The sequence below is a fragment of the Anopheles stephensi genome, chromosome 2 (assembly GCF_013141755.1).
Source record: "Anopheles stephensi strain Indian chromosome 2, UCI_ANSTEP_V1.0, whole genome shotgun sequence".
Taxonomy (NCBI): domain Eukaryota; kingdom Metazoa; phylum Arthropoda; class Insecta; order Diptera; family Culicidae; genus Anopheles; species Anopheles stephensi.
In genome coordinates, this window is record NC_050202.1 from 26,805,383 (window position 1) to 26,832,674 (window position 27,292).

The 27,292-nt window shown below is 40.8% G+C and overlaps 2 protein-coding genes across 10 annotated transcripts in view; one reads left to right on the forward strand and one right to left on the reverse strand.

Annotated features, from left to right (window-relative positions):
- The window catches only part of LOC118505965 (A disintegrin and metalloproteinase with thrombospondin motifs 1), a 92,934-nt gene extending 86,360 nt beyond the window's left edge, over window positions 1–6,574 (reverse strand). For 5 of the 9 annotated variants that reach the window (XM_036042508.1, XM_036042501.1, XM_036042502.1 and 2 more), the window contains exons 1-2: window positions 5,641–5,782; window positions 2,691–3,233 (exon numbers count right to left, since the gene is read on the reverse strand). The gene's annotated coding sequence lies outside the window, so the exon portion shown is untranslated. Of the gene's footprint in view, window positions 1–2,690; window positions 3,234–5,640; window positions 5,783–6,399 lie in introns of those variants that run through there. The other 4 variants (XM_036042505.1, XM_036042503.1, XM_036042504.1 and 1 more) reach the window with 4 other exon arrangements.
- LOC118507111 lies at window positions 2,094–2,718 on the forward strand. Its single transcript, XM_036045113.1, has 2 exons — window positions 2,094–2,292; window positions 2,534–2,718. The coding sequence occupies exons 1-2, from the start codon at window positions 2,160–2,162 to the stop codon at window positions 2,716–2,718; spliced, it is 318 nt and encodes a 105-aa protein (XP_035901006.1). The 5' UTR covers window positions 2,094–2,159.
- Window positions 6,575–27,292: the final 20,718 nt, after the last annotated feature.

The following is a 27,292-nucleotide window of genomic DNA, read 5'->3' on the forward strand; positions in this document are numbered from 1 at the left end:
TCCGTTCCCTACGACACTTTCAATTTCTTCTCCGTCCGTGATCCGAAGAAAAGCGAACCCCTTTCGACAGCAATATCGTGTACGTGTTGATAAGCCCTTTTTTCGAGGGAAAGGAACCTAAACCTAACCGCTGCTCTCATGCTCTCATAATGATAATACCATGATTAACGTTGTACCACGGTCCACGGGCCGTTGCTTTATCGAGACACTCATTTCCCGTTTCTCCGCTCCACGAGATCGAGATCTGATGATTTATGGCTTCGGTTTCGGTTCGAGTTTGGTCTTTCAGTCACGGCCAGACACGTCCTCGTTTGGAAGGAGCACACCCATTAATGGGTGTTAATCCGGAAAGAAAGATGGATTGCTACGTTAAGGTCTCTCGCTTCTAACGGATCTGGCCACGCTGGGAGTGGTTTAAACGTAACGATTATCGCTCCACAGATTGATCTATCATGGAAAACTAGATGGGCTTGAGAGAGAACGCATTCCAGCACAGCGGTTGACGTAAAAATGTTCTCACCTTAAAATGAGGCGGGAAAACGACCATGCTTTGAAGATTATTCGTTATTCGGTTATTAAATAATTAGAAGAAATACTGCAACACTTTTTTCCTTCTCGATTTGATTTTCTGGGGAGTCTATTAATGATGTTGGAATGTTGAGCTCACTCAAGTACACTTTTTAAGAAGACATAAACTTAAAAGTTGCTTCATTCAAGTTTCATTTTAAGCTTTTCTCAAACGATACTGATGCATCACCTTTTTACCAAAAAAATATTGGAAAATATTGGAAATATATTGGATATCAACATCAACACTTGGTACTTTAGGTATTATACTTCGTTAGTTCGTAAAAAAATGTCTAGAACCTACAGAACCCTTCGAGAGGTCTCTAAAAGATAGATAAAACCGAATAAACACTCAATCCCACCCGAAAATAGTTGAAGTATTTTCACACCATCTAAAAAACTATAAAAACATTTAAAGGAGCTAAGATTTAGCTTGAAAAATAAACAATCTAGTTTAATTAATAGTTTTAAGTATTTGATACAACAAGAATTTATAGTTTTTCATACAAAATCTAAATCTTTAATAATTTCTGGTCGAGGCTTTACAGCCCAGCTTTGCAAATAATTTTCCTCATCTCAAAAATAATCTTAAAAGTAAGGAAAATATATAATTAAATGAAAAAGTTAAATACCTTTACCATAAAAAGGGTATAAAGTGGTTCAAACTTTTTAACTCCGTATAATATTTGATGTAGAGCATATATTCCTCTTTGAGAAGAGAAGTTTCAGCGGCCTAGTTTGTTTACTTAACATTTTTCCTGAATCTTTAACATTAAGTTATTATCGTTGTAATTATTTAATTTATATTCAACGTCACAATTATGAATATTGTATAACTAAAACTTCCATAAAATCCTCATAATCTGAGAAAGAGTTCAATTTGCAGTCAAGCGACGAACCCATTCCCTACAACGATTTCATCTTGCCTGCTTATTGGGTATATCCTCTATATGCACAAAAAGCTGCACTTCTGCGAGGTTCATTCCGAAGTGCTCTCAATCCTTTTCAATTGATGCATCATCCAATCGATTACTATTCATATGTTACCCCCCTCAAACACATACAAACACACACGTAACAATACATCATGCTCGAGGAACTGCATCCAAACGGTTTTATTTCTCATAATTGAAAATAAAAAAGCGATTTTTAAAAAAACACTACCCATCGCCACAATGCTGCCGCGCTGTATTCATCTTGCTGGGCTGCATCTTTCACCTTCCCCTTTTAGGTAACAGCAGCCGGACCCCGGTGGTGTGCGTTACTCAACCGCGTTCGTCGAACGGTGGCGACCTCCGTTTAGTGCGCCCAAAAATTCAAGTTTACGAACTTTCACCTTGTTACTTAAGCGCTCATCAAGCGCCTCCCGGGCCCGCGGTCACCAAAAACGAGCAGGCAGGCTCACCTGGAGTTTCATAATACTTCTCGACATAATTAAATCATAAAGTCAAAACAACGCGCGCACCGGTCCGATGATAAATGTGAAATCAAACACAAACGAAACGCTTGTCACCCCCACTGGCGCATGTTGGATAGTGGACTTATTTGTTTTGCTGGTGACCAGTAACGTGGGTACGTCACCCCGCCAGAAGATGCAACTCCCGGTTGTAAAACGATTCATCACCGGGTGGAGCATTTATTTGTTCGCCGAAAAAGCATATCTTCACACCACTTGTACAACAGCACCAATGCGAGACGATGCGTGGAAGAAACATACGAAAAAAGGTAACAATCATGCTCGTGGCGCATATTGAATACAACTTTCACTCTCATCCGAAACCGCAACCAACACACGAACGCTCTCTTGGAGGTCGACCGTCGATTGATCGAGATCCAAGAGCAAGCCCCTTAATAGCCGACACAAGATTCCTTCTGCTCTTGAAGCTTTCTTCTGCTTCTTCTGCCCCATCTCATATTGCTAGATTTTTGCCTCGTCATCAAATAGTACGCTTCGCATTCTTTGCAGATACTGTAAGAGCGCTCATCTCGAACGATGAAGAGCACTGGGCAGAAAACGGATTCAAACTAGCGGGTTCATTGGCATCGAAATGTAGTTTGCCCCCAAACATCCAAACGACTGTATGTAATGCATCGGCCAGCAGCACAAATAAACATAAACTTACATTTATCTCCTTGTTAATTGCTCAATAAACTACACATCGGCCAAGCGCGCACACCGGGCATGAAGAGTCGCGACCGCAAAAGAACAATCAAAGACCAGCCCGCCGTTCTCGAAGCGGGCCCTCGTCTCCGGTGTCTCCTTCTGGTACGGGTTGTGGTCTCCGTTCCACGGCGAGCAGGACACTCACAGCACTGGACTTCCTGAAGCCACACTATCACCGGGACACACACACGGGATACACACGCACACACATTGGGTTATCGGGATCAGGAAGAAACGACCAAAAAGACACACCAAACACCAAACTGCAACCACGCAACACACGGAGGCGGGTTTTATCAGAATTCACTTCGGGGGCACTTTTTTTTATTTGGTCGTCACTCGCTGGCCGTACACGGCTGCCCTTATTTCGCACGATCGTTTGCGCCGCAGCAACAGCAATTGGACCGTTGGCCAAAAGCCAAACACACACACGCCGCAGAACACGTTTGCGACACTTTTTTTTTCACCGATGCCGTTTGATGCGCTGTCGTTTCACACTTCACTTTATGTTGATATTCACACGAAACGGATTCGTTTTGGAGGGAGAAAGGGAGAGAGAGAGAGATGGTGAGAAAGATCATTAAAGAAAGGCTGAACGAATGTGTCGATTGATCTTGCCTATCGCGAGAAAGATGGGATAAAAAAGCCCTTCGGGTTCGTCGCTTGTGCCATCGACTGGCAGGTATTTGTGCGGTGTTCGCGATCGCGCGATGATTATTTCGAGTGTCCACTTTTGGGCCGATGGGAATGTTCTGCGATCGTGTCGTTTTGTCAAGTGGTTTCGTTTACCTACTCGTCAGAGCAATTTCTGTCCGGCTTAAGAATGATTTTTTTTTTCGAGACGAAGTACTCGAGGATCACTTTCAAGAAGAGGCTTACAGAGCACAGCTTCTTGAGAGCTCTGCCTCACCGTGTAATTTCTGCTCACACAATTACATTACGTGATATTTAATTTAGTAAAGAAGGAGCAAAACAAAAGCTTACACCGATAATTGTAAGGGTGAGAGTGCAATTACAATTTACACTGCTAATGGAGCGTGTGACGCACGCTTGGTGAGGAAATTTTTGTTTTTGCTTCCTGTCAGTCTTTCGTTTTTTTTTTTCTATTTTTACTATCAATTCTTACTTCTACTTCAATTTAATAATTATAATACATTTTAATCGAAACTGTAAGGTTCCTTGCCTTATCCACTGTCCAACTCTCTTCCATCATTTGGTTTAGTTTTTTCACTGGGCTTACTAGCTCTTCCTTGTGTTGTATTTAACAGCATTCAAATCCTCAATCAAAGAAGGCGAGACTTTTCCTAACGCTGAATAAATTCATCTTTTAGTTTTTCCCTCTATTCAGTCAACTTGCACTTTTGTTTAACGGGGTTTTTCTCTGCGACTTGTTTTTCCTTCTATTTTCTTTTCTCCTTCGCTATGCATTTTTACGCTCTTCAAAGCTAGTTTTTTTGTTTTTTTTTTGCTTCACCATCCTACCACCATCATTTCCCGTCAATAGCACGATTCAGTGTGCAGTGTTTTATTTTTCCTTCTTCTTCACTTTTCATCTTCACCGCGGCGCATCTTCACACTGTCCATCACATGCAACTGGCGCTACCGGCCAGCCAAACGAAAGTAAACTTTACGATTTACCCAACCGGCCCACCGGGGTACCATCTCTGGCGGTGGTCTTAAGCGTGGGTGAAATTTTTCGCCCAGAGATTTTAAACCTCCTACTGTTGCTGTTGTTGCTACTCTTCATGGGAAGGTTCCGTTCGTTCGTTCGCTGGCACGTCTGTTGGCATAAGTACGGTTTGGTAATAGTGTTTGTTTTTACTTTCATGCAGCAAACAGACGCTGATGGTCTGGACCATCACTGCCTTTTCGGAGTCTGTTTTGCGCAAAATTATCCGCCGCTTTTCACCTTCACTAAAATTAGCCAATAAACCCTTCGGCAGATATTGTTACTACAACCGAACACCACTGCACACATTGATAATGTTTAAGGCGTGCTGTAAGCGTTATGTTTGCTGGTGAGTTTTCATTACTTCTCCAACAAAACTAATTTTACTCAAATTAAATCACATTTTAACACATCTGGAATGGGTAGTGTGGCTCGTGCTATTTTTCTGCACAAATTGGTGCGCGTGTTACCACACCCTCCCACCGGATAACCGGATAGCGGTCCGAAAACGGGTCCGCAAAACGGACGCCAGGAAAAACCGTCACGAAAACAACATAAAACCAGTGAGTGAGGGGCCCCTAACTAACAGCGCCACCAGTTCCAAGGAAAAGAAACGTGCACCAAACCCCGGGTAGGTCCTCCACACAAACACACGGACACATGGGCACACACCACCAGCAGCAAAAGGAAAACGTACGATGAAAAACCGAAAAAAAAACACAACCTTTTGCTGCCATAAAACGGAAAAGCAAAGCAGCAAAAATTTACACACGCACGGTGAACTACGTACAAGGTGCGAGTGCCTGCCGCCTTTTTTTTTTTGGTTTGGTGTTTGCTTTAAGGCTGCGAAATGTTTGTCGCTGTTTGGAGGATCGCTGCTGGTATAAGGTTTTGCACTAGCCAGCACATTCATGGGCGTTGTTTGCGTTCGATATTCATTTTACTGCACGTACACGAACATTGTTAAGTGGCTTAAAATGATGGCCCTTCGAGCGAACGTTCGAAAATAGGGACGCCCAATTGTTACGTCGATTCAGTTTTCAATTTGAAAACAAGGCTTTAAGTTTTTTTAAATTCTCAATATCACCGCAAAGTGTAAGAAAACATCACTTGATTTTAAACTTCACGAAAAGCACTATTTGATCGTGCCTAGTGATAACCATTCCAACATGCAAGTTCGTATGCGCTAGAATAATATTTTCCAACCAAGTCCTTCTAGTTAAAGCAGTCAAACACTCACAAGGCTCTACTCAAGAACGGAACACAGCTCACTGTACCACGCTTTAGAACGAAACGGTTCGCGGCGAGCCAAACGACACGACGGCTAAACAAAAACTGATCTGCGAAGATCTTGCTGCCAGCACAGCGAACGGGGGCACGCTCCGAGAACTATGTCTGACCGAGCAAGTGCTTAACCAGCGTGAAAGAGTGAGGGAGAGAGAGCGAGAGAGAGAGAGAGATCACTGAGACGTGAACGAGTAAGATAGAGAGAGAGAGCGATAGGAGGGGTTGACAAGATCGTGAGTAAGATCAACGAGCGGTTGAGAGAGCGTGCTGTGATGCTGTGTGGAACGTTCTCTTTTTAACACTCACTCGAGCTCTTCGTCTACTAAGCAGTTCGAGCAGTTCTTCTAAGACACAAAACTGCTCGAAATGTGAGACGAAACACGATCATCACCCGTTCTGTGAAGGCTTTTTCCTTCGCTGGTCACTCAAACCACTTGTCTGTTACATTCGAGCGAACAAATTTCACGCACACTAAAACACTGCGTTACATTTACTGCCCAGCACGTACACATTTCTGGCGTGGCGTGCAGATTTTACGTTTTTCGATCACAAACAGGTTGAGCTCGATGCGGCTCGTTCCGCTTATTATAAAACACTTTAAGATTGGTGATTTTAATTTTCTTCGACCTAAGCTTGATCGTAGGGTACTGTAGTTTGCTTTACACCTTTAAAACGTAAATATATACACTGCAATAAAAAAACGAACACCAACCCCTTTCCTTACACGCACGACTTCACGACGTATGGCGGCAGCGACGGATGGCGAGTGGCCGGTTGCGCCTGGAGCGTGTCTACTCGGAGACTAACAGCCCTCGCACGGTTGGGTTTTGCAACAACACCTTACCACGATGGTCGCGATCGCGATCGTACCCCCGTGCTGTTCAACCCTCTCCTGCTGCTCTTTCACCCTCCACGAAACTGTTGAGCGGGAGAGAGAGAGAGACCGAAAAGAAAAGACAAAAAAAACATAATCAAAGCTCACCAAAGACTCAACAAGCACTATACACACTTCCATACAAACGAAAGGAAAAGGGTGGCCGCTTAATAGGGTGCACACGCAAGAGGGTGTACAGAAAGCCCCGGCCCATCAACCCACGAGAGAGAGAGAGAAAGAGGCTGAGAAAGAGCTTTATACGCTAGCCAAAAACGCGGCGACCAACAGGGACACACGCACGCGTATCGAAACGCGAGAAAGACGGAGAGTGAGAGTGAGTGATAAAAGCTGGAGAGAAAGATACTGCTTTGGATAGCTTCCCCGCGAAAAGGAGGGTTGAAGAAAAAAAGCTTCAAGCTCACCCCCAAAACACTCACCACGCATCGAAAGATTTCGGTGATCATGGCGATGTTGGTGCACACCAACGCATTCGTTCGGTGCGGTATTACGACAGCGATGTCCGTGCAATTTTTTTCCTTTGCTTTTGCTTTTATGTCTGTGTGTGTGTGTGTGTGAGTGGTTTTTTGCAACTCTTTTCTTTTCCCCGCAGGTTGTCTCCCGTTTTGTTTAATGTTGCTGTTTTTTCATGCCTTTTGTTTTGTTTTCTTTTGTGACAGAAGCTACCGAACGAGCTCCAATTATATCTTCCTAGAGGGTAAGGAAGGCTCTTTTTATATAAATAATTGTAAAGAATACAATAAGGTTAAACTGTATAATACATACAGTGTGACAAACATTAAGAGCAGTTGAAGGAAAGAACATAAGGAAAATAAAGAGCTGTTTCATGAACAAAAAAAACCTAAAATAAAATAAAAGCTAAAAAATCATGAAAAAAAATCAAAAATAGAGAAGATAATGAAAATATGCAATAACAATAAACCTAATGCAAATATAGAAAGGCAAAATGATTTTTTTTTATTATTTTGTAAAATACTTCAAATGGTATACATTCAAGCGTACGTTCCAATACATGCTTCCAAACGAAGCGATAACCTCCGATGCACTTGCACTGAAAAAAATTCGGACCGTTCCGGCGCGCGCTAGAGAAAGTAAAAGCAGCACCGACGCACGCCTAAGAAAACGTAACGAAACGGAATAGCATAACGGATAGCCTAGTAGCACATTTCAGTGCACACGGCGCTCCCGTTCGTAGAGATCCCCACCTTGGCAGGCCTCAACCACCAAAGCCTCCCTTTAAGCGTATGCAGCGCATGAAACTGCAAGTTATCCTGTGCAGGCGGGGTGCAGCAGCTAGACGCGCTCTAGTCGCAGCAGTTGAGAGCGAAAGGGTTTGTTTTTTCATCTGTGCCTTGCCTACCTCTACCACCGTCAAGGGCTTCGTGGCAGTAAACTCACCACACGCGGGAGAGTAACATTTTAAGGTGGAGTGGGCAGCAAAACAAACTCACCACTGTTTGAGAGGCTTTAACCGTGAGAGCTAGAGTTGGGTTGTACGTATGTGGAAGGAAAACCCAAGCTAGCGATCGTTCCGAGGGGTCCATCGAAGGCTTTTTTGATCACGAGATAAACGTAGTGAATGGTGAACTATACGAGGGAGTTAAAAAAACAAATTCTTTCCTTTATAACATTCAATAGAATAAATTAAAAAAAAAATCGTATTTTTATCGTTCATATTCATTATCATATCATATTCATTTTATCGTTCATAAGATCATATTTTTACTAGAAATTGAAGCAATGCTAGCAGAATATTTTTGTTATTTTGGATAATCAACTACATTCTATACACCTGGTTCCAATCTTTTGGAATGTTTTGATTTATTTTTTATTGAATTTTAAATTCACCTCAACTGATCTTCATTGTTTCTCTAACAGATTCCTTTATATGATAATGGCTTTATTATTTACGACTTTATTTTATTACTATATTACTTACTTGAACCATTCTCCTCGTTGATTCTTTTTAAATTGATTCAATTTTGATTGGTTTTGATTTTTGATAAGATGTCAAAAAGAATTCAATCCAGCGGTCTAACCTGCAAACGGTTAGGCTGTCCGTTACTATCAGAAACAAAGATGCTGTCAGTGCTATCAAAATGTTTCACAAGCTTTTCGAATCAAACATGAAATGTAGTTTGAGAATTTCTCTACTGCTTACATTGTATTTTTTACCTCTTCAGTATTGATAATTAAACGGGTAATGGAGCTGGTATAATTGGGGATTCATTGGCCTTTTAACAACCTATAAATGTGTAAACATACAATCTTCCTCTTTGGCTTACAAAAATTTCCTGGCAATAACGGTGTCGATTTTCACATGGCAGGTAGGACCGGGGTTCTAATCCCATCCGAGACGCTCTTCCGTAGTTAGGAGTGACTATCCAACTACGCGGTATCATTAAGTCTCGTAAGTTAGGAATGGCAGGTATGACCATGCTCTAAGAGGTCGTTAGGCCAAAAACGAAGAAGAAGAAGAAGAAGAAGAAGAAGAAGAAAAGCGTGTACTTCTCCAAAAAAGAGGAAAATATCATTGAAATAAATTATGCATTAATGTTTGAAACATCAATCATTGAGCTATCTTATTGTACACTTCCTAGTTCCTGAATCTTTCTAGGCGTCAGGAAGACTTTGTTTGTTGATTATGTTTTATGACAATTTGCTTTATCGTTATCTTCTAAATCTTTTCTAATTTTTTCCTCTATTGTAAAATCTTCATTTTTCCCCACAATTTTACATTATCGTTATAAGACTGCAGGAAGAATTCTACCCATCGCAACATCCTGCTATGAATACGCTGTCAGCTACTGTCCAGAACTTAAAATTCTGTCCATAATATCAATATTCTTATTTTAATTTGTTCTTCGCCAGCATCTCAATTCTACTTTAATCTTTATTTATTTATTAAATATGACGGTCCAAAGCCGTATTGTCGTCTCTTCTTTAATCTTCTTTTTAAATAATATACGATACAGGCATACAGTTGGAACAGGCAATAGTGAAATTCTTATTCTATTTAACAGCCTATAATTTTGCACAACTAAGTACTGTCTCCTTGGTTTTATAAACTACCAACACATATAATCTGTTAGACAAGAGGGCCCATAAATTACATAAAAGAAAGAGATACTTATATTTTGGGGTGGCAGTCCGCGAAGTCTTATGCGGTATCATCTAGACCACCCCAAAGAACTAATTAGAAAGATAAAAAAATGAGACTGACAAGAAAATGAACATCATTTATGAATTATCATTCAATTATTATGAATTATCATTTAAATATTTAAAACAATTCATGCTTAAATTATGAGTCAAACCATCACCGAAACGGGTAGAGAAGCCACCACCGGATTATATGGAGGATAATACAAATCATGTACTTTAAAATTATCTCCGCATCGAAACTCGTGGTTTGGTAATAGTCTTTCGGTAGTCAGACACAAATTTGGCATGCATAAGGTCAGAATTAATTCGGCCAGGCCATCCTACATGAATATACAAAAAACAAGGTCTTCTGATACATGCATTCAGGACAAGAAGTACTAAAGTGCCTGACTGAGATGGCTTTAAATGCAACTTTTTTTATTCCGCACCTTCTTAAATTCACAAACTTTTTTCTTGAGGATTAATATTCTGAAGTAAAATCCTGTTGTATACTTCCGAGCTCACCATACTTGCTGAGGGTCTTATTAACCTCATTAACCCTTGATACTATGTATTAACTGACTGGAGCTACAGACATGTCCACCCAAGCATAACTAGTGATTATCTGCTAATATCCTGTCAATCACTGTGAGCGATTACTTCAAGCGTTTTACACGTTGATCGAGGACTTCAATTCTTTAAGACTATAGGAATTTACTTTTGAACGAACGACTCTTGAGAGCTCCAAATCCTATAGCTGTGATCAATGCTGCGGTAGACAATATAGTTAACTAAAATGTAATAAAGGACTCCATTCGATATAAAGGATTCATTCGAAAGATTCACCAGTCAAGGAGGTTTACAAAAGGTTGAGGTAAGAAACCTCACCAACCCAAACAGCATCCGACACACCATTAGCGTGTGGCATTTGCAACTTCTCAGCGCTGTATGCAACTATTTGTTTAGCACACGAAACGGCTCGCCTCACCAGCTCATCCACATTGCAATTATGAACGCCAATCATATTAAGATCGTTCGGGGCTGGCAAGAAAAAACCCCATCACCATCACTCCAGCGCCCATTACCAGATGAGAGATACTTCCTGCTTTTCTTCGTACGATTTCGCACGATGAATGACGATGAACACGACGGCATTACAAATCTCTGCTCAGCTGTTTGCCGCGCTAACCTTTTTCCTTATTGAATTCTTCTTTCTTCATTTCTCCACCCTCCCGCGCAGCTTCCGACGGTGAAAAGGCTCGTCCATCTTGGCAGTGCAATATGCGGCAATTATTGCATTGCAAACCAATGATGAATGCAACTGTCGACAGATTCACCAGGCACGCAAAGTCGAAACAAAAAACAAACCAAGCGAACATTACCTCACAACTTCATTCTTGACCTCTTCTTGAAGCTGTTTGCGAAAGTCATCGTGGCGTCACCCAACCCCTCATTTTCACCCCTTCCTTCAGAAGCTTAGACAACTAACCGATCAATGTCGAACGATTTATCACCTTACGGAATGGGGCGCCTCTTCTTCACTCGGCTGCGCCCAGGTCATGACCGTTCGATTCGCGCTGCGATGGGGTCGTGTGCTGGTTGCATGCGAGTCAATAGTCATAATTAAATGGCATCCGTAGCGTTCGGACGCGAGTTCGCGATGCATTTCCGTGGGTGCAAAATAGAGATGTTTTTGCATGTGACCTCGAGCGCACCAACGATCGCGATAAACTGATAGCGGTGGTGTGCAATCACCACCGATCGGCAACGTTCGTGCTTGATGCGTTTGATCAACCCCGACTTGCGACGGGGTTGAACACCGTCATTCCCGGACACGACGCGACGACGGGTGTACTGCTTTGTTTTATCGCTAACCATTCGGCTCATCCGCGATCGATTGATTGATGCGACTTTGATGGGTGGTTTCGGGTTCATCCTTCGATCGATCGCACGGATCACTAAACGGATTGGACATTAGCGTAATGTTTTATCCTCCTGGTGACATTCTCCCCTAGCAACGGTTCGTTGTCTTCCTGGTTCGGAGGTTCAGGATGTGGCGCTTGTTTTATTGCCTGTCGGCCCTTGTACAAGAATTAGCGAGCAAAAGCACTTTTATGTGCGTTTAATTCTTAGAAACTTCACACTCACATTACTTTTATGGTTCACATCTTCCGTCAGGCTGGGTAGGACGGTGCTTTAAAGTATGATTTATTGCAATAAGTATGATTTATATTGCATTGTTGTTGTTGTGCTTTGCGGGGGAAATTAATTGCATCCAGCCGAGACAAAGAACTGTTTGAATAAGCGTTTGACGTTAATGCAGCATTAAACGGGGATGTGCTAAGAGAGCTAGCGAATAAACAATAACAGTATTTGAGTTTTGAATTTGAGCTTTCGATTTATTACATCGTTTTTATAAATCTTACAATGCAAATTTCCTTTGATAGCCTGCTCACTTAATTATCCGGCGCTTCAACCGCTTCGCGGTCTTGGGCTGCGGCAACAATCCTCGATACCACTCACGGTCCAGCGCCGGCGTCTGCCAATCGATTAGTTCGGCAATGCTGGATTGGTAACGCATGAACACCATAACTCCACCTCAAATTGGACATACCACGCCTCCTCTGTTCGTGTGACCTAAAAGAGCTTTACGGGTTGGGTCGTCCGGTGTCATTCTCATGACGTGACCAGCCCACCGGAGTCTGGCGAGTCTTATTCGCTGCATGATGGTAAGTTCATCGTACAGCTCGTAGAGCTCGTTCTTCTTGAACGCGACTAAGAGGATTTCATTTTCGGGTTCGGGTTTTAGACAGAGTCCATGGCTCAGAGGTGAATGCGAGTTCTGAGAGTATAAATGTTCTATGTTCTGTGATTTCCTTTTTGAGGTCTTCTTTTTTTTTTGTTACTCCTGACCTGACCGTATTGATTTGTCCTATTTTTAAGAGGTTAGTCAAAAATTGATAACTATGACATTGGGTTAATAATATAGAATAGATTCTTTTACTCCACAATAAATCAAAACAATGCGATTTTCTATTTTTTTTATTTTAATTAAACTAAAAGATGCATTTCAGCAGACCTCGCTTACATGAGGCTCATTTTTCGATTGGCCTGAGACAACGCTCTTTATCCTTTGATTCCACATCCTCATTATCCTTCCAATCCATATTCGCCATTTTGTTATTCATTGTGTTGTGTTGTGTCTTTGTCTTGTGTTTGTTTTCTTTTTTTTTGTAGTGCCACGGGTGATCCGTTAACGGAGCAACAGCATCCGGGGTCAAAGTTGACACTGGCGTTAGAAGAGAGGCAGACTTTTCTGTAACAGTGTTAGGTTCGAAGGTGGTCGGTGGGAACAACCCCATGTTTAGCAGACACCCTGCTATTACGGTATGGAACTCGCCGATAGCTTCTGAGTTCGGTGCTGGCTTGGTCAAGCTGGGCTATCACTGCTGGGCAGTTTGAGGTCCACTGTTCACAGGCAAATGTTTGTGCTGTCACTGTCATAGACAGCAATAGACCCTCGGACCAACAATAGAACTGGACACCGCAATCTCCACTCATCCACAACCGAGCACGCCCGGGATTAGGCAAAGTATCAGGGAGGAAAGGCCTTTGGTTTTTTGTGAATTTTGCGTATTTTTGGACATTTGTATTTCGTCAGCACATGCGGTGCTGACAATACGGCTTCAAGCCGTCAAAGTTAAAAATATATAAATATAAGGTCTATTCAACAACAACTTCCCCAGTCTATTGCATTGCATAACTTAGTTTATTACATAGCTAAGTGTTCCATCGCAAGAGTTTGCCAGTACACTTTACACTTATATTTAAACCCTCCGAGGGGAACCTCATTCTTAATCCTAGTACTGTTACGCGAGAGGCTCTACTTAAAGAAAGGATGATCGTATGCTGTTTCGTTAAGCTGTTTCCTGTCAGGGTTGTCAAGCGCTACGAGATTTTCCAAATAAATCCACAAACCCGTAAAGACTTACTGTGTAACTGGTGTGACAGTATTAAACTTATGTTATAGATGCTCATGTTTTATATATGTTTGATAAGCTCTAATTTGTTGCATGTTTCTTTTTTTACAAATACTTTTTCAGTGTACACGACGATGAAATGGCACATTATAAATTTGTTTTATTTTAAACAATCTTTGCTATATTTAACAAAAATATTTGACAGCGAGCACATAAACTTTGTTGAATCTTTTGTTTAATTATTCTAACATTTATTTTCTAGTAGAAGTGATTTTTTTTTTAATTTTTATTACAAAATAAATATATACAAACAGTTATTGAATGAGAAGAAGTTTAGAAACAAGTACACTACGTAAACTTTCTGGATTATTTTACACAATTTTGTACTTATCCTTAACGTGACTTGACCTTGTTCGATAGGTATTTTATACCTTAATAATTAAGTTTAATTTCAATGTAAAGCAATTCTTTTTTTATAAAGGACGACTTGACCGTTTTACTTTAACTATTTTTAAATTATTTTAATTATTTTAAATAAAGATTTAAAAAATGATGCAAATTAAAGCTTGACGACCTGGTTGAACTATGACACCCACCCTCCCAAATAGAGATAAATACGATCTAAATCATTACGTGAAGCACATCACGCACATCAATCACATCGGACCAGCATTCCCCCCAGCGAACCGAACCACGAAAGGAAATAAAATTTATTTTTCACCGCATCCAATTTTAGCCCGACCCGCTGACATAGTGACCTTTGCCGGTCGCTTGAAAGTAATCGCGCAGAGAAAAAGAAGGGAACACAGCAGAAAAACTAAAAAACATCCAAAATTCCATGAAATAATCATCATCGGGACATTCGCATCACAACGGTTCACGCGTCCGTCCGGAAAGTTGCATCATTTCGATTTGATGGAAAATAAAACGATCAAAAATCTTTGTTTGGTCCATCCACTAAACCTAGCTTTTGGAGTGTTCTTTCGAGTGTCGTTACGGGTGTGGATGCTCGTAATGTTGCCGGTAATTACGGGAATGGAATGGCGTGACCTTTGCTGCTGCTGAAGCAGTATTCCAGGGCGGATGGAAGTAATCGGTGGTACGCTAAATGTCATCCTAAAGAAGCAGCTTACGGGAGCTGGGAATAAGCTTGTTGCAGGGATAATGTCTTCATTTATATGGTCATTCTATCGCAAGCGACGCCTTATATAGATTGTATTGGTAAATTTTTTTCTCCAAAATGATTAGCTGATTTCCATCAATCAAGCGAACGCCATATAGAAAGCTCGCTCGGGATTTAGCGCGTTGCGCAGTTTTACATTCAAACTATGAATGAAGCTTAAACGAAGTTTCATTGACCTTTTCCGATTCCTTCTTCTACCGCTGTGCTAATTTTTGCCAATAGCGATAGATTCGCAAATTAACCCCTCATGAAATTCGCATAAACAAATAAAGGATTTTAGAGTGCATCTTCTAACCAGCAGCAAAACCGTCACGCGGTCTAGGACGTTTCATTCTTGGGTTCTTAACCGCGTCTTGCAAGCACAAAGAAAAGCTTAAAAATAATTTAAAAAAAATGGAAAAGCCGAGAATGATCCAGATCTGATTAGATGAGCGTGATCGCTTCCAACCAGCACACACTGGAATTGGTTGACGAAAGAACGTTTCGGAAGCGTACCAAGTAGGTAGACTTGGTGTCTGGCGAGAGATTTATGGCACCGCAACAGCAGGACTGCTTTTGTAAGCTTTTGAGCCGTGAAGCGCAAAACATGTTAATTTTTTGAAGAACCTTACTTTGCCGGGTGAGATTTATCTCCTTTTACATTAGTTCTCCTTCCAGAACGGGGTTTTGCGCCAATCCATCATCATCGCAAAAGAAACTGCTTCCCGATACCGGTCCATAGCGCACTCCTCCCAAAATGCTGTGTGTTCTGGTACGGTGAGACACCGATATGGGAGGCACTCGATCACGCCATCGGATCAGCTACAAATCAGGGAACCGCATTAGCGAAAGCACGTTCGCTCGTACCTCATTTGAGCGGATGTATTTTTCATTCAATCAAAAGACTTCAATGCACGCCCCGGACAGGGAAGCGACGAACCCGCGCTATCTCGTTACTTTCCGCCACGCGGGTTTGTTCCTCGGCTTCCCATGCTCACTTCACGACACTCGCTCACATTCAATCATCGTATTGATGGCACGCGCTAATTGGCAGCTTCCTATCACACCTTTACGGTGTGCTGCAGTTAGGGAGGGGGGTTGGGCCATTTTTTTTTCTATTTGCTGTTTTTCGTTCGATTCTTATCCAGTTTTCCGCTGACCAGTGTTCATTTGCTTCCCCTCTCGCCGATCGACCGTACTTAGAGCGAGTGAGTGATTAGCGATGATTATCGCAAAGCGCTCATAAGTTGAATGATTTATGAACGCTTCATGTCACCGGCCAAGGCTACCCGAAATCGATCACATCCCGGGGCTCCTGTGCACCGTTGATGATGGCGATGATTGCGAACTTTAACGTCCGTCATCCGACTCACGTAAGAATTAGAAGCGATGCGCGAATTAAATGATAGCTGCATCTTGGAGCTTTTGTAAATCGGAAGGGGTAAAAACTGTGTCAAAAGAATTGGTTCTAAATTTATGAATCATGAATTTTGGATTATTTTTTCCAACTTCCGGAATTTTATGATGAATACACATTTACAACTCTGTTTGTTCGGTTTAACATCTCAAACAAGCAACCCTGTCATTCATTCATGGAACATTTCATCGAATTTTGGTTGGAAAATCCCACTACGACGTATCATCCGGAGGCGCTATTTTGTGCGAAATGTTCCAAGAATTCTAGCCTCTCTATTCGATCGCAGGTAGCATGGTCATAATATTTATTTTCTTCGCTCTCCAAGATCACACGAAACCACCCTTCACCGGACAATAAAACACACAACAATCATACTCACTTTAGGAAGCGACGCGAAATTTCTCAAGAAATGTTTTTGTTTTGTACGAACCGGGCTCTCGGTCAAATTTTGCGTCACACAATCCGTCTCTGTTGATCACCGACCATGCACGGGACACAGTTTTGACCATGCCGAAATCTTCCCGCTTGCTTACACACCAAATGCGTCACCGGCGCATGTACATAAAGTGAAGCGGCACATCGAGCCACCGATCGATTCTCCGAGTTCAATTGCGGTTCAGCGGGCGGTTGCGCATCGAAACAATTCAAATGCGCAGTCGCAGAAACAACAAACGGTAGAAGCCATCCTTTCTTGACCTACCAACAACATCGAAGGTACTTCCGCCCGTACTACGGCACCGATGGTCGTTGATTGAGTGGACGCACCGGCGATCGGCTGGGGAGCGTGCGAAGGTTCGGCGTAAAAGCGTATTTTATTGACAAATGTGGGTAATATACATCTGTTTGTTATTTTCTGCCTGGTGGCTTCGGGACGGGTTCGATGAGTTCGGTACGGAAGCGTGTGATGGATGGCCGCTGGATGTTGGGCCGGGACGTGGGATGTGTAAGAGTTGTGGGAGTTTTGTGGGCAGCTTTGAAGATTGTTTTCAATGCTTTTTTCCTTTGGTGCGAGGTTTTAATGCGTGGCGTCTTTTGAAAAAACGTATATTTGAATCAATAAGAGAGATAAGCTGATTAAAACAGCTGACTTCGTCTACTGATAAGTGAATATTACCTTACTTATTTCCCTAACTTGTTCTATAATTTGATTCAAAACTGAAAGGCTAAGCATTTTAGTGGTTCAACATTCATTCCTAGTTGATTGAGAACGGTTATTCAATGTCAGGTGCTATTAGAATTATAGCAAAGCAAGGATTTTTTTGATGAAAAATCTAAAATTGTTTGAAAATTTCGTTTATTTAATTACGGAGCAATATCTGCCTGCATAACATAGAGCAGGTACATATGATGATGGTTAATGTGAAATCTGGTAGGAATAATTGTCAAGGTCTCAATTGTCTACCTGTAGCAAGCAGGTTAATTTTTCCGAACCTAAATGGCTTGTGTAGGAAAATGCTTCTAAAGGAATAAAGATTATAGCTCAAATAGCAATCATCTTGGCCAGTACTAAGGGCAAGTGATTCTTACTGATCTTACTATACTCTATCTTGTTGACGCGGCGACTGAACTGTATTAGTAAAATTAATCATGGGGCGAACTAGTGAACAAAATAACGATTTTAAACAAAAAGTATATTTAAATTCTTCACACACACACGACGACGAACGACAAGACCTAATAAACGTAGAGCTTTGTCAAGTCGAAGTGATTCTGAAGAGTTTAGCCAGCTATCAAGAAGCACTCCAGGATCACGAACTTCATTACAACGAGTAACCGTTAAATCTGCTATTTTGAACATCATACGCTGAATTCCATAAAACAATTTTGTAAAGCTTGGCAATCGACTAATACATTTGCAAATATGTAGATTTCAACGAAGAAAAACACCGGTGCTGATCTTCACTCGTTAGGACTGGGGTTCAGAACCCATTCAGACTGTCTCCCCGTATGCAGGGCTGACTACCTTGCTGTGGGTATAATCAAGTCACAGAAAGCCAGAAATGTTAGGGCGAGACCTCTTGAGGTTGTTCTGCCAAGGAACAAGAAGAGCAAATTCAGAAGCCTTCTTACTTACCTACCTTAACACCAATCCTCAATATCGCTCACGGTCCAGCGCCGTCGTCTGCCAATCGATTATGCCGGTCGTTCTGGCGGACACAACAACGCCATCACTTCATCTCAGTTTCGGTCTACCACGTCTCCTCTGTCCGTGTGGACGGCCTCAAAGGACTTTACGGGCTGGGTCGTCCGGTGTCATTCCCATGACGTGACCAGCCCATCGAAGCCTGGCGGGTCTTATTCGCTGCACGATGGTGAGATCATCGTACAGCTCGTACAGTTCGTCATTGTAGCAACTCTTTCACTGTCCTTCCACACATACGGAGCCAAAAATCCTTCTGAGCGTCTTCCTCTCAAACGCGGCTAAGAGGGCGTCGTCAGTTTTGGACAGAGTCTATGTCTCAGAGGCGTATGTGAGTACTGGGACTATAAAAGTACTGTACAAATGTAAGGTGTAAGGTGTAAGGTGTAAGGTGCGTAATAAATGTAAGGTGCGGTTACCTATCTGTACATCATCCCTGCGTAAATCAGTGTTTGTTAGCCACCATCATTTTGGTTTTCGCCTGGTTAATCTCCAACCCGAGGTTCTGTGCCGCTCGCTCGATCCTTTGGTAAGCTTCTGCTACATAGGAGAGCCTCAAACCAATGATGTCTATGTCATCAGCGTATAACAGGATCTGGATTGACTTATAGAAGATGGTCCCCGAAGATTCCACCTCCGAGTCGCGGATGGCTCTTTCTAGCGCCAGATTAAAATGAAGACAGGCAAGCACATCACCCTGGCGCAAGCCCTCCTGGAAGCAAAGTAGCAAAGGGTCCTGGAAGTTTTCCATCTACCTTCACCTGGCATGTGATGTTGGCCATTCTTACAAGCCTGGTAAGCTTGGCCGGGATTCCAAAAGAGCTCATTGCGTCGTACAGTTTCACCCTGGCTATGCTGTCATATGCGGCTTTAAAATCTATGAAGAGATGGTAGGAGTGGAGCTGCTGCTCCGCCATTTTCTCCAAGATTTGCCGCACCGTAAAGATCTGGTCAGTGGTTATACACAATTTTAATTACTTCATGTAAAAGTAAATTGATGTTGTTCTTATATGCCTTTTTCATCTTAAACCCCTTCCTGTTTTAGTAAAAATATGTCCCAACGGTATTATAACCATTACCATCGACATTTATTAAATCCCTAGCATCTCAATTAAAATTAACTTCACTGCTTTCAGACGTTAATATAACTAAACGACGGTATTCCCTAGTCGCGAGAGAGTGAGATCGCCAATGGGATCCGCCAGACCTATGAAGTACGGTACAAAACAGTCGAAGGACAGCGACCAGTTGTAACAGACGGAATGAAAAGGCCCAGCACGAAAGCGGAAGTATTCGACTGGGACAAGTGTCATTACGTTCAAGTGAATTATGACCCACTGCAGGGAAGAGTCTGTGCACTGCGAGAGGATACTGGTATTAACACAGCGGAGACAGTGGAGAGGATTGCAGCTCGATGACAAATTGAAAACAACGACATGAAAATTGTTTGTAATTGTTAATTCAGCCCAGAGCGTGGCGTAAGCAAGCGTAAACAATGACCAGATCGGAAGTTGGTTCGATGCAACAGGCTGTTTGAAGAGCTAAACCGGTTAGGGGCGGTAACTGTGCTAGAAGAAGTATGGCAGTGTGTTTCGCGTATTTCACTGCTTGATAGATTACCCTCAAGGTGCACCGAGTTTGCTCAGCGTTAAGGCGAAACATTTGACACCTCAGCAGAGTTGGGGTCCAAATCCCCCGACGTTCACCCATTTCTGTGTCACGGTATCATCAAACAATCCTCCCGTGCTTTCAAGGTTTGCCTATTAAGCAAACTATTATCTCCTTGTCACCCGTGGTACTCGAATCATTGCTTCGACATTTCGACTGAATACAGCTTTCATCGTTTTATTCACATTGGTATAGGCGGTTCAATAAATACCAAAAAAAATCACATCGTTGGGCATCAAATTCATCGCGAATTGCAATAAACCGCAATCTCATCGTTCGCATAATTGACCACATAAAAGAAGCGCTCATTCACCTCTAACTTACAGATTATGCAAAATAAAATGAAGGAAAGCAAACTTCAGACGAAATACCAACACGGTTGTCGTTGTAAGCAGCAAGTGATAGTAAGCATCAGCGCGAATCAAAAAGTACTTCTAGCCTGGATGTATGCAAAACCGACGGCTGAATAGGATCGTTACCTTATACTAGGACCCGTTTTGCGACAATCATCACCATAATCATGATGCCGCATGATCTGAATTCACCTTAATCAACCCATTTCTAATGGACCGAAGTAAAGCGATTTCCAAACCTCGCCATTCATTCCTGCATCATACTTTGTTGCACGCTTCGGTACGCGATTCTTAACGCTTCAAATTAACGGCAAATTCACCCATTCATTCTAGCTAGACCCATTGAGCCAACCATTCATTTATAACTTTTGCTCGACATTGAAGCTGGAGATCAAATTTCGGACATCGGACAAACGCGGCATGACGATCTCAAGTTTTTGTCCGATATGGTTGGATTTCACACTACGCTTCAAAGCCGCATGTCGGAGAAACGAGGTGGAGCCAAATGCTAAGGTCGCACCGGACATTATCGTTAATCGTACGCGATTAGATGTGGATAAACGATAGCGATAGACGGTCGGTTAGAAAAAGAATTTACGTGAAAAAAAACACACACACAGAATACGCACACCTAAACTGTCAACCGTTAGGCACCCGTTTGCATACTTCATTGTGCTGGGCAACGGCACCGTTAGCGGAACTGTTAACCGAAGTGACAAAGTGGCCGAACGGTTGCAAATGTCACGTCAAAAATTGTTCTTCCTGGGGCCGGGAAGGCTTAGAACGTACGGCCACGGCTTGTTCTTCACGGTTTAAAAGGATACTTTATTTTGGCAGTGCGATGAAATCCGGATTTAGCTCATATTACTGGAAAAGGAATCAAAATCAATTAGACACTAGAGGAATTGTTATTGTAGTTCTAGCAGGCATACAAATGAGACAGTTATTATGACCAACCTTATTGTTATTGTTTATCAAATTTGTGTTGCTTCCGCAGTACACTCAACGCATCGTTTACTTAGCTGTCATTCCACTGTCACCCTGATAAGTTGACAGTAATGACAGCATAAAAACCCCTTATACTCAGTTCACACGTAAACAACGTTTATACGCTTGGGTTGGTATCGTCAAACAGATCGATCTTTTCACAGAAAAATATATGCGCAATTTTGATTTCACGACCCGTCTAAAATGTCAAGAATTAGTAGTCAGTTAAGACGACAGCGCAGTAAGGAGTTAGCACAACCCGCAACACCGAGCATCAAGCGAGCGCAATATAACATAAATATCAACATCCGAGCCGAGAGCACATTTTCTGCAACGCAGCATAAAATGTGTCACCAACCATCGTCGATCGAATCATGCTCGAATCATGATCGCTGCCAGAAGTAAACATCGATCGCCATCGGATGACGCAGCTATAAAACATCGCAGCCCGCTCAATCATCGGTTCTTTCCTGCATTCTCCTGACACCGAGACGGACCGGCGTGAAACCCGTACCGAGTAGGATCGCATCCCGCGTTCACGAGTTTAAATAAGAGTTGTTAATAAAATAGAAATAACTTTTTAAAAACTCTAAACCCGTGAGTGCGTTATTAACTGGCGCCCGAATAGGGACCGCGCTATGTGAAAAATAAAGTTAAGGTGCAAGTGAAAAGTAACCACGTTAGAGTGAAAGTTACCACCAAATCCTAAACTAAAAAAGACTTCCTGATCGCCGAGTGCAGCCGTGTGAAAAGGATCCCGAGTCACCTGTGCAGTTAGCAGCTCACGCAGGACAAAAAGGAACCATCCATCACACTGAGAAGGAAGAATATCATAGCCGGTTTCCCAGCAAAAAAACAACACATCGCCCGTTAGAGGAGCGAAAAACAACATAAGGCCCGTTAGAGGAGCGAAAAACAACATAAGGCCCGCTAGAGGAGCTGATAAAGACAACATAAGACGTACATCCAACGCCCGAAACAGGATGCGTATGGTACCGTAAGTACAGTGAATTATAAAAAATCGTAAGTGAAAATTTCAAACAGTGAAAAAAAATCAAAAACGAGTATTAAAAACGATTGCAAATTAATATTACATATTACTAACTCAATCAAGTGAAGTTAAAAACGTGCTTAAACTAACGAAAAAATCCTGGAGGATCTAATTAATTCATTACAATCTCTAACATTGAAAATGTCGAGACCCGAACTTGATCAAATTATCAACCGCATTGCCGCACTCGAAGCGTGCAATATTGCCCCCACTTTTATCGATTATTCTGATCCACCGCTTTATTTCACAAAGCCAGATGGAACAAGTGTAAATCCTGAAACTTTTGAAAAAATTCCCGATTTGGTAAAAGATCTACCAACATTCACTGGGGATCCCAGCGAACTGAATAGCTGGTTAAATGATGTAGACAGTTTAGTGAAACTCTATCAAACTAAAGGTACAGATACCATCGAACGTCAAAATAAATACCACATGATCTGCAAATTCATTCGTAGAAAAATACGCGGTGAAGCGAATGACTCACTCGTCGCTTCAAACGTAGGCATAAATTGGAACCTGATCAAAAAAACATTGATCACCTATTACGGCGAAAAACGTGACTTGGAAACATTGGACTTCCAACTCATGAGCGTGCAACAGAAGAACCGCTCACTTGAAGTATATTACGACGAGGTGAACAGATTACTGTCCCTCATCGCAAATCAAATAAATACCGATGAAAGGTTTACACACCCCGAAGCTTCCAGAGCTTTAATTGAAATGTACAACAAAAAAGCAATTGATGCTTTCATGAGAGGACTCGATGGAGACGTTTACAAGTTCATAAGGAATTATGAGCCAACATCGCTTGCAGGAGCATACAGCTATTGTATCTCTTTCCAAAATATTGAATGCAGAAAAATGTTAACAAAACCGAGAACATACACTCCACCAACGGCACCAAGGAATATGATTCCCTTACCGCCACCAACACCAATAAGGTACACACAGGCCCAAACACCACCTAGGCCTCATTACCCAAAACCTCCAATGTATGGAAATCGAAATTTAAACAATTTCATTCCAAGGCACCAACAGCCCTTTCAAAAAATGCAATCTAATCAATTTCAACGTCAACCTCCACCAGAACCGATGGACGTTGATCAATCTATCAGAACTCGCCAAGTAAATTACGGAAATCGTCCAAATTCAAACAATGTGAGACCACCAAAACGACCTAGAGTCAATAATATCCAAACAAACGCCAGAAACATAAACAACATTAATCATATAGCAGATGCCAATCTTGCACAAACATTCGAAAACGTAAACAACAACGTGAATAACACAACGGTTGACAATGTGCAACAGTCATTCGAACGATATTTCAGAACAATTGAAAAACAAGAAGGTAATAACTTCAGAGAAACTTTTGAAGAAGCAGAGCTGAATTTTTTAGAATAAACTCAGCGTTGCCTTACTTCTTATTCTATGGTAACGCTTCAGAACCACTCAAAATGTTAATTGATACTGGATCTAATAAAAATTACATACATCCAAAATATGCAAAAATTTCACACAAGGTTGATAAACCATTTTTCGTATCATCCGTAGCAGGAGATATTAAAATCGACGCTTATTCTCAAGCACGATTATTCAAACCATATTCAGATAAAATGCTAAAATTTTATCATTTAGAAAATTTAAAATCGTTTGATGCCATAATTGGACACGATTCACTAAAGGAAATTAAAGCAGTAATTGACACAGCCAATGAAATATTAATCATTGATGGCACACATGTCATTCCATTACAACAATACCAACTACAGGAAGTAAATAAAATAAACATTCGTGATAATCATCTGAACCAAAACGAAAAAAGAAAGCTACATGACCTATTACAGGAATATCAAGATCTTTTCCAACCACCAGATTTGAAACTACCTTGTACATCGCGAGTAAAAGCGACAATAAGAACAAAAGATGAATCACCAGTTTATAGTAAAACGTATCCCTATCCCCAAGCACTTAAAGGTGAAGTTAACAAGCAAATTGAAAAACTCCTAAATGATGGAATCATCAGACCTTCGAAATCCCCATACAATGCACCAGTGTGGATTGTTCCAAAAAAACTGGATGCTGCCAATGAAAAAAAATATAGACTTGTCATAGACTACAGAAAATTGAACACTCAAACAATAAGCGATAAATATCCTATTCCGGATCCATCTACTGTTTTAGCCAATCTAGGTTCAAATAAATATTTCACAACTCTTGACTTAGCGTCAGGATTTCATCAAGTACCTATGTCGGAAAATGATATCGAAAAAATCGCATTTTCAATAAACAACGGAAAATATGAATTCGTACGCATGCCATTTGGTTTAAAAAATGCCCCTTCAATATTCCAACGCGTCATGGACGACACTTTAAGGGAACACATCGGAAAAATTTGTCACATATACATCGATGACATAATCATTTTTAGCAAAACAGTTGAAGAACATCTGCAAAATTTAAGAATTGTTCTAGAAACTCTGAGAGCCGCTAATTTCAAAATACAACCGGATAAATCTGAATTTCTTAAGACAGAAGTTGAATTCCTCGGATTCATAGTCTCAAGTGAAGGACTTAAACCAAATATAAAAAAGATTGAAGCCATAAAAAAATTCCCAGAACCACAAAACCTTAAAGAACTAAGAAGATTCTTAGGAATGTCAGGTTACTACCGCAGGTTTATTAAAAACTATGCACAACTGGCAAAACCCATCACAAAACTCCTAAGAGGGGAGGATGGCCATCGCCAAATTTCCAAACACGAATCAAAAAATTTCCCTATTAAATTTGATCAAACCGCAAAAAACGCATTTCAAACCCTTAAAGACATAATATCTTCTAATGATGTTTTAGCTTTTCCAGATTTCCAGAAGCCATTCGAACTAACAACAGACGCATCGGAAAAAGCACTAGGAGCTGTGCTTTCACAAAAATGTCACGACGGTGATAGACCGATAACCTTCATTTCTCGTACTCTTTCCAAAACAGAGGAAAATTATGCAACCAACGAAAAGGAAATGCTTGCCATCGTTTGGGCACTACAAACATTGAGAAATTTCATATACGGAGCTAAAATTAATATTCATACAGATCATCAACCATTAACATTTGCTTTATCTCCGCAGAACAACAACGCAAAACTGAAAAGATGGAAATCTTTCATGGAGGAACACGATTACCAATTATTCTACAAACCCGGAAGATCAAACGTTGTAGCAGATGCACTTTCCCGTATACAACTAAACTCATTAACGCCAACTCAGCACTCAGCTGACGAAGACGATCATTCTTATATACCTTCAACAGAAGCACCAATTAATGTATTCCACAACCAACTAGTATTTAAAATTGGAACTAATTCTTCATACCAATTAATTACCCCTTTCCCAAAATTCAGAAGACATATTTTTATTGAACCAACATTTACTTCTGATTTTATCAAGGATAAATTCAAAAAATTAATCAATCCAAATGTAATTAATGGAATTCACACAGATGAACAAACAATGGGAATTATCCAAGAAGTTTATAAAACTCTCTACAATCCAAAAACAATCAAAGCTAGATTTTCCCAAAGACAAGTACAAGACCTATGCGATGAAGAAACACAAATTGAAGAAATCAAGAATATTCATAATTTTGCTCACAGAAATGCTAAGGAAAACTCATTGCAATTTATAAAAAAATTCTACTTTCCCGGAATGAGAAAAAGTATTCAAAACATTGTAAAAAATTGTGAGATATGTAAAACAGAAAAATACGAGAGAAAACCCCAAGAATTTATACCAGTAAAAACACCAATACCGACATATCCTGGAGAAATTATCCATATTGACATATTTGCTTATAACGCAAACTTTTTATTTATCTCATCTATAGATAAATTTTCAAAATACGTTAAAATACGACCGATAAAATCGAAATCAATCGCTGATATAAAGGAAGTTTTACTACAACTCCTATATGACTGGGACTTACCAGCTCAAATTGTAATAGACAACGAATGTACGTTTGTCTCAAACGTTATCGAACAATCAATACTAAACCTAGGAACAAAAATATTTAAAACTCCAGTTAATCGTTCAGAAACGAATGGACAAATAGAACGTTGCCATTCAACAATTAGAGAAATCGCTAGATGCACAAAAAAACTCAATCCAGAGATGAGCATTATAACATTAGTACAACAAGCTGTTTATAAGTATAATCACAGCATACATTCATTCATAAAGGATACACCACGAAATGTGTATGTAGGAGAAATATCAAACGATCCGCTAGAGAGATCAAGAATAAGAGAAAAAACAAATGAAAGAATACTACAGATATTCAAAAAGAATGAAGAAAAAATCAAAGATGAAAAATATAAGGATTACGTAGAAAACGAATATGCATTCGAAAAGAAAAAGACGAATAACAAACGCGAAAGTCGTTTTAATGCAGTAAAAGTAAAGGAGAATCATCCAACATATATTATCGATTCAAACAATCGAAAAATACATAAAGTAAACTTAAGAAAGTAATGAAAAAATATTAATACTTTTTCAAAATTGTTTTAACTATCGTTACAGAATACTTACGATCCTGTTGATCAAACTAATTTTCGCAGACATAAACATATATGATTTAAATAACAATCCATTAGCCATAATACCGATAGGTAAAGCTAAGATTCAAATTGGATACGTAAGAACAATACATCCAATAGATTTAACTGATATAAACGAAACAATAGAGAAAACATTACAAGATAGTCCAAATGGAAATTCTACTGAATCTATCGAAAATTTGATCAGCATAAAAGCTAGCAT

Excerpts from the sequence above, each read along its gene's own strand:
- LOC118507111 (XM_036045113.1), top strand. The coding sequence starts at position 2,160 with ATGCAACTCCCGGTTGTAAAACGATTCATCACCGGGTGGAGCATTTAT. Across the intron at positions 2,293-2,533 it reads GAAGAAACATACGAAAAAAG|ATACTGTAAGAGCGCTCATC; the intron begins GTAACAATCATG and ends CATTCTTTGCAG.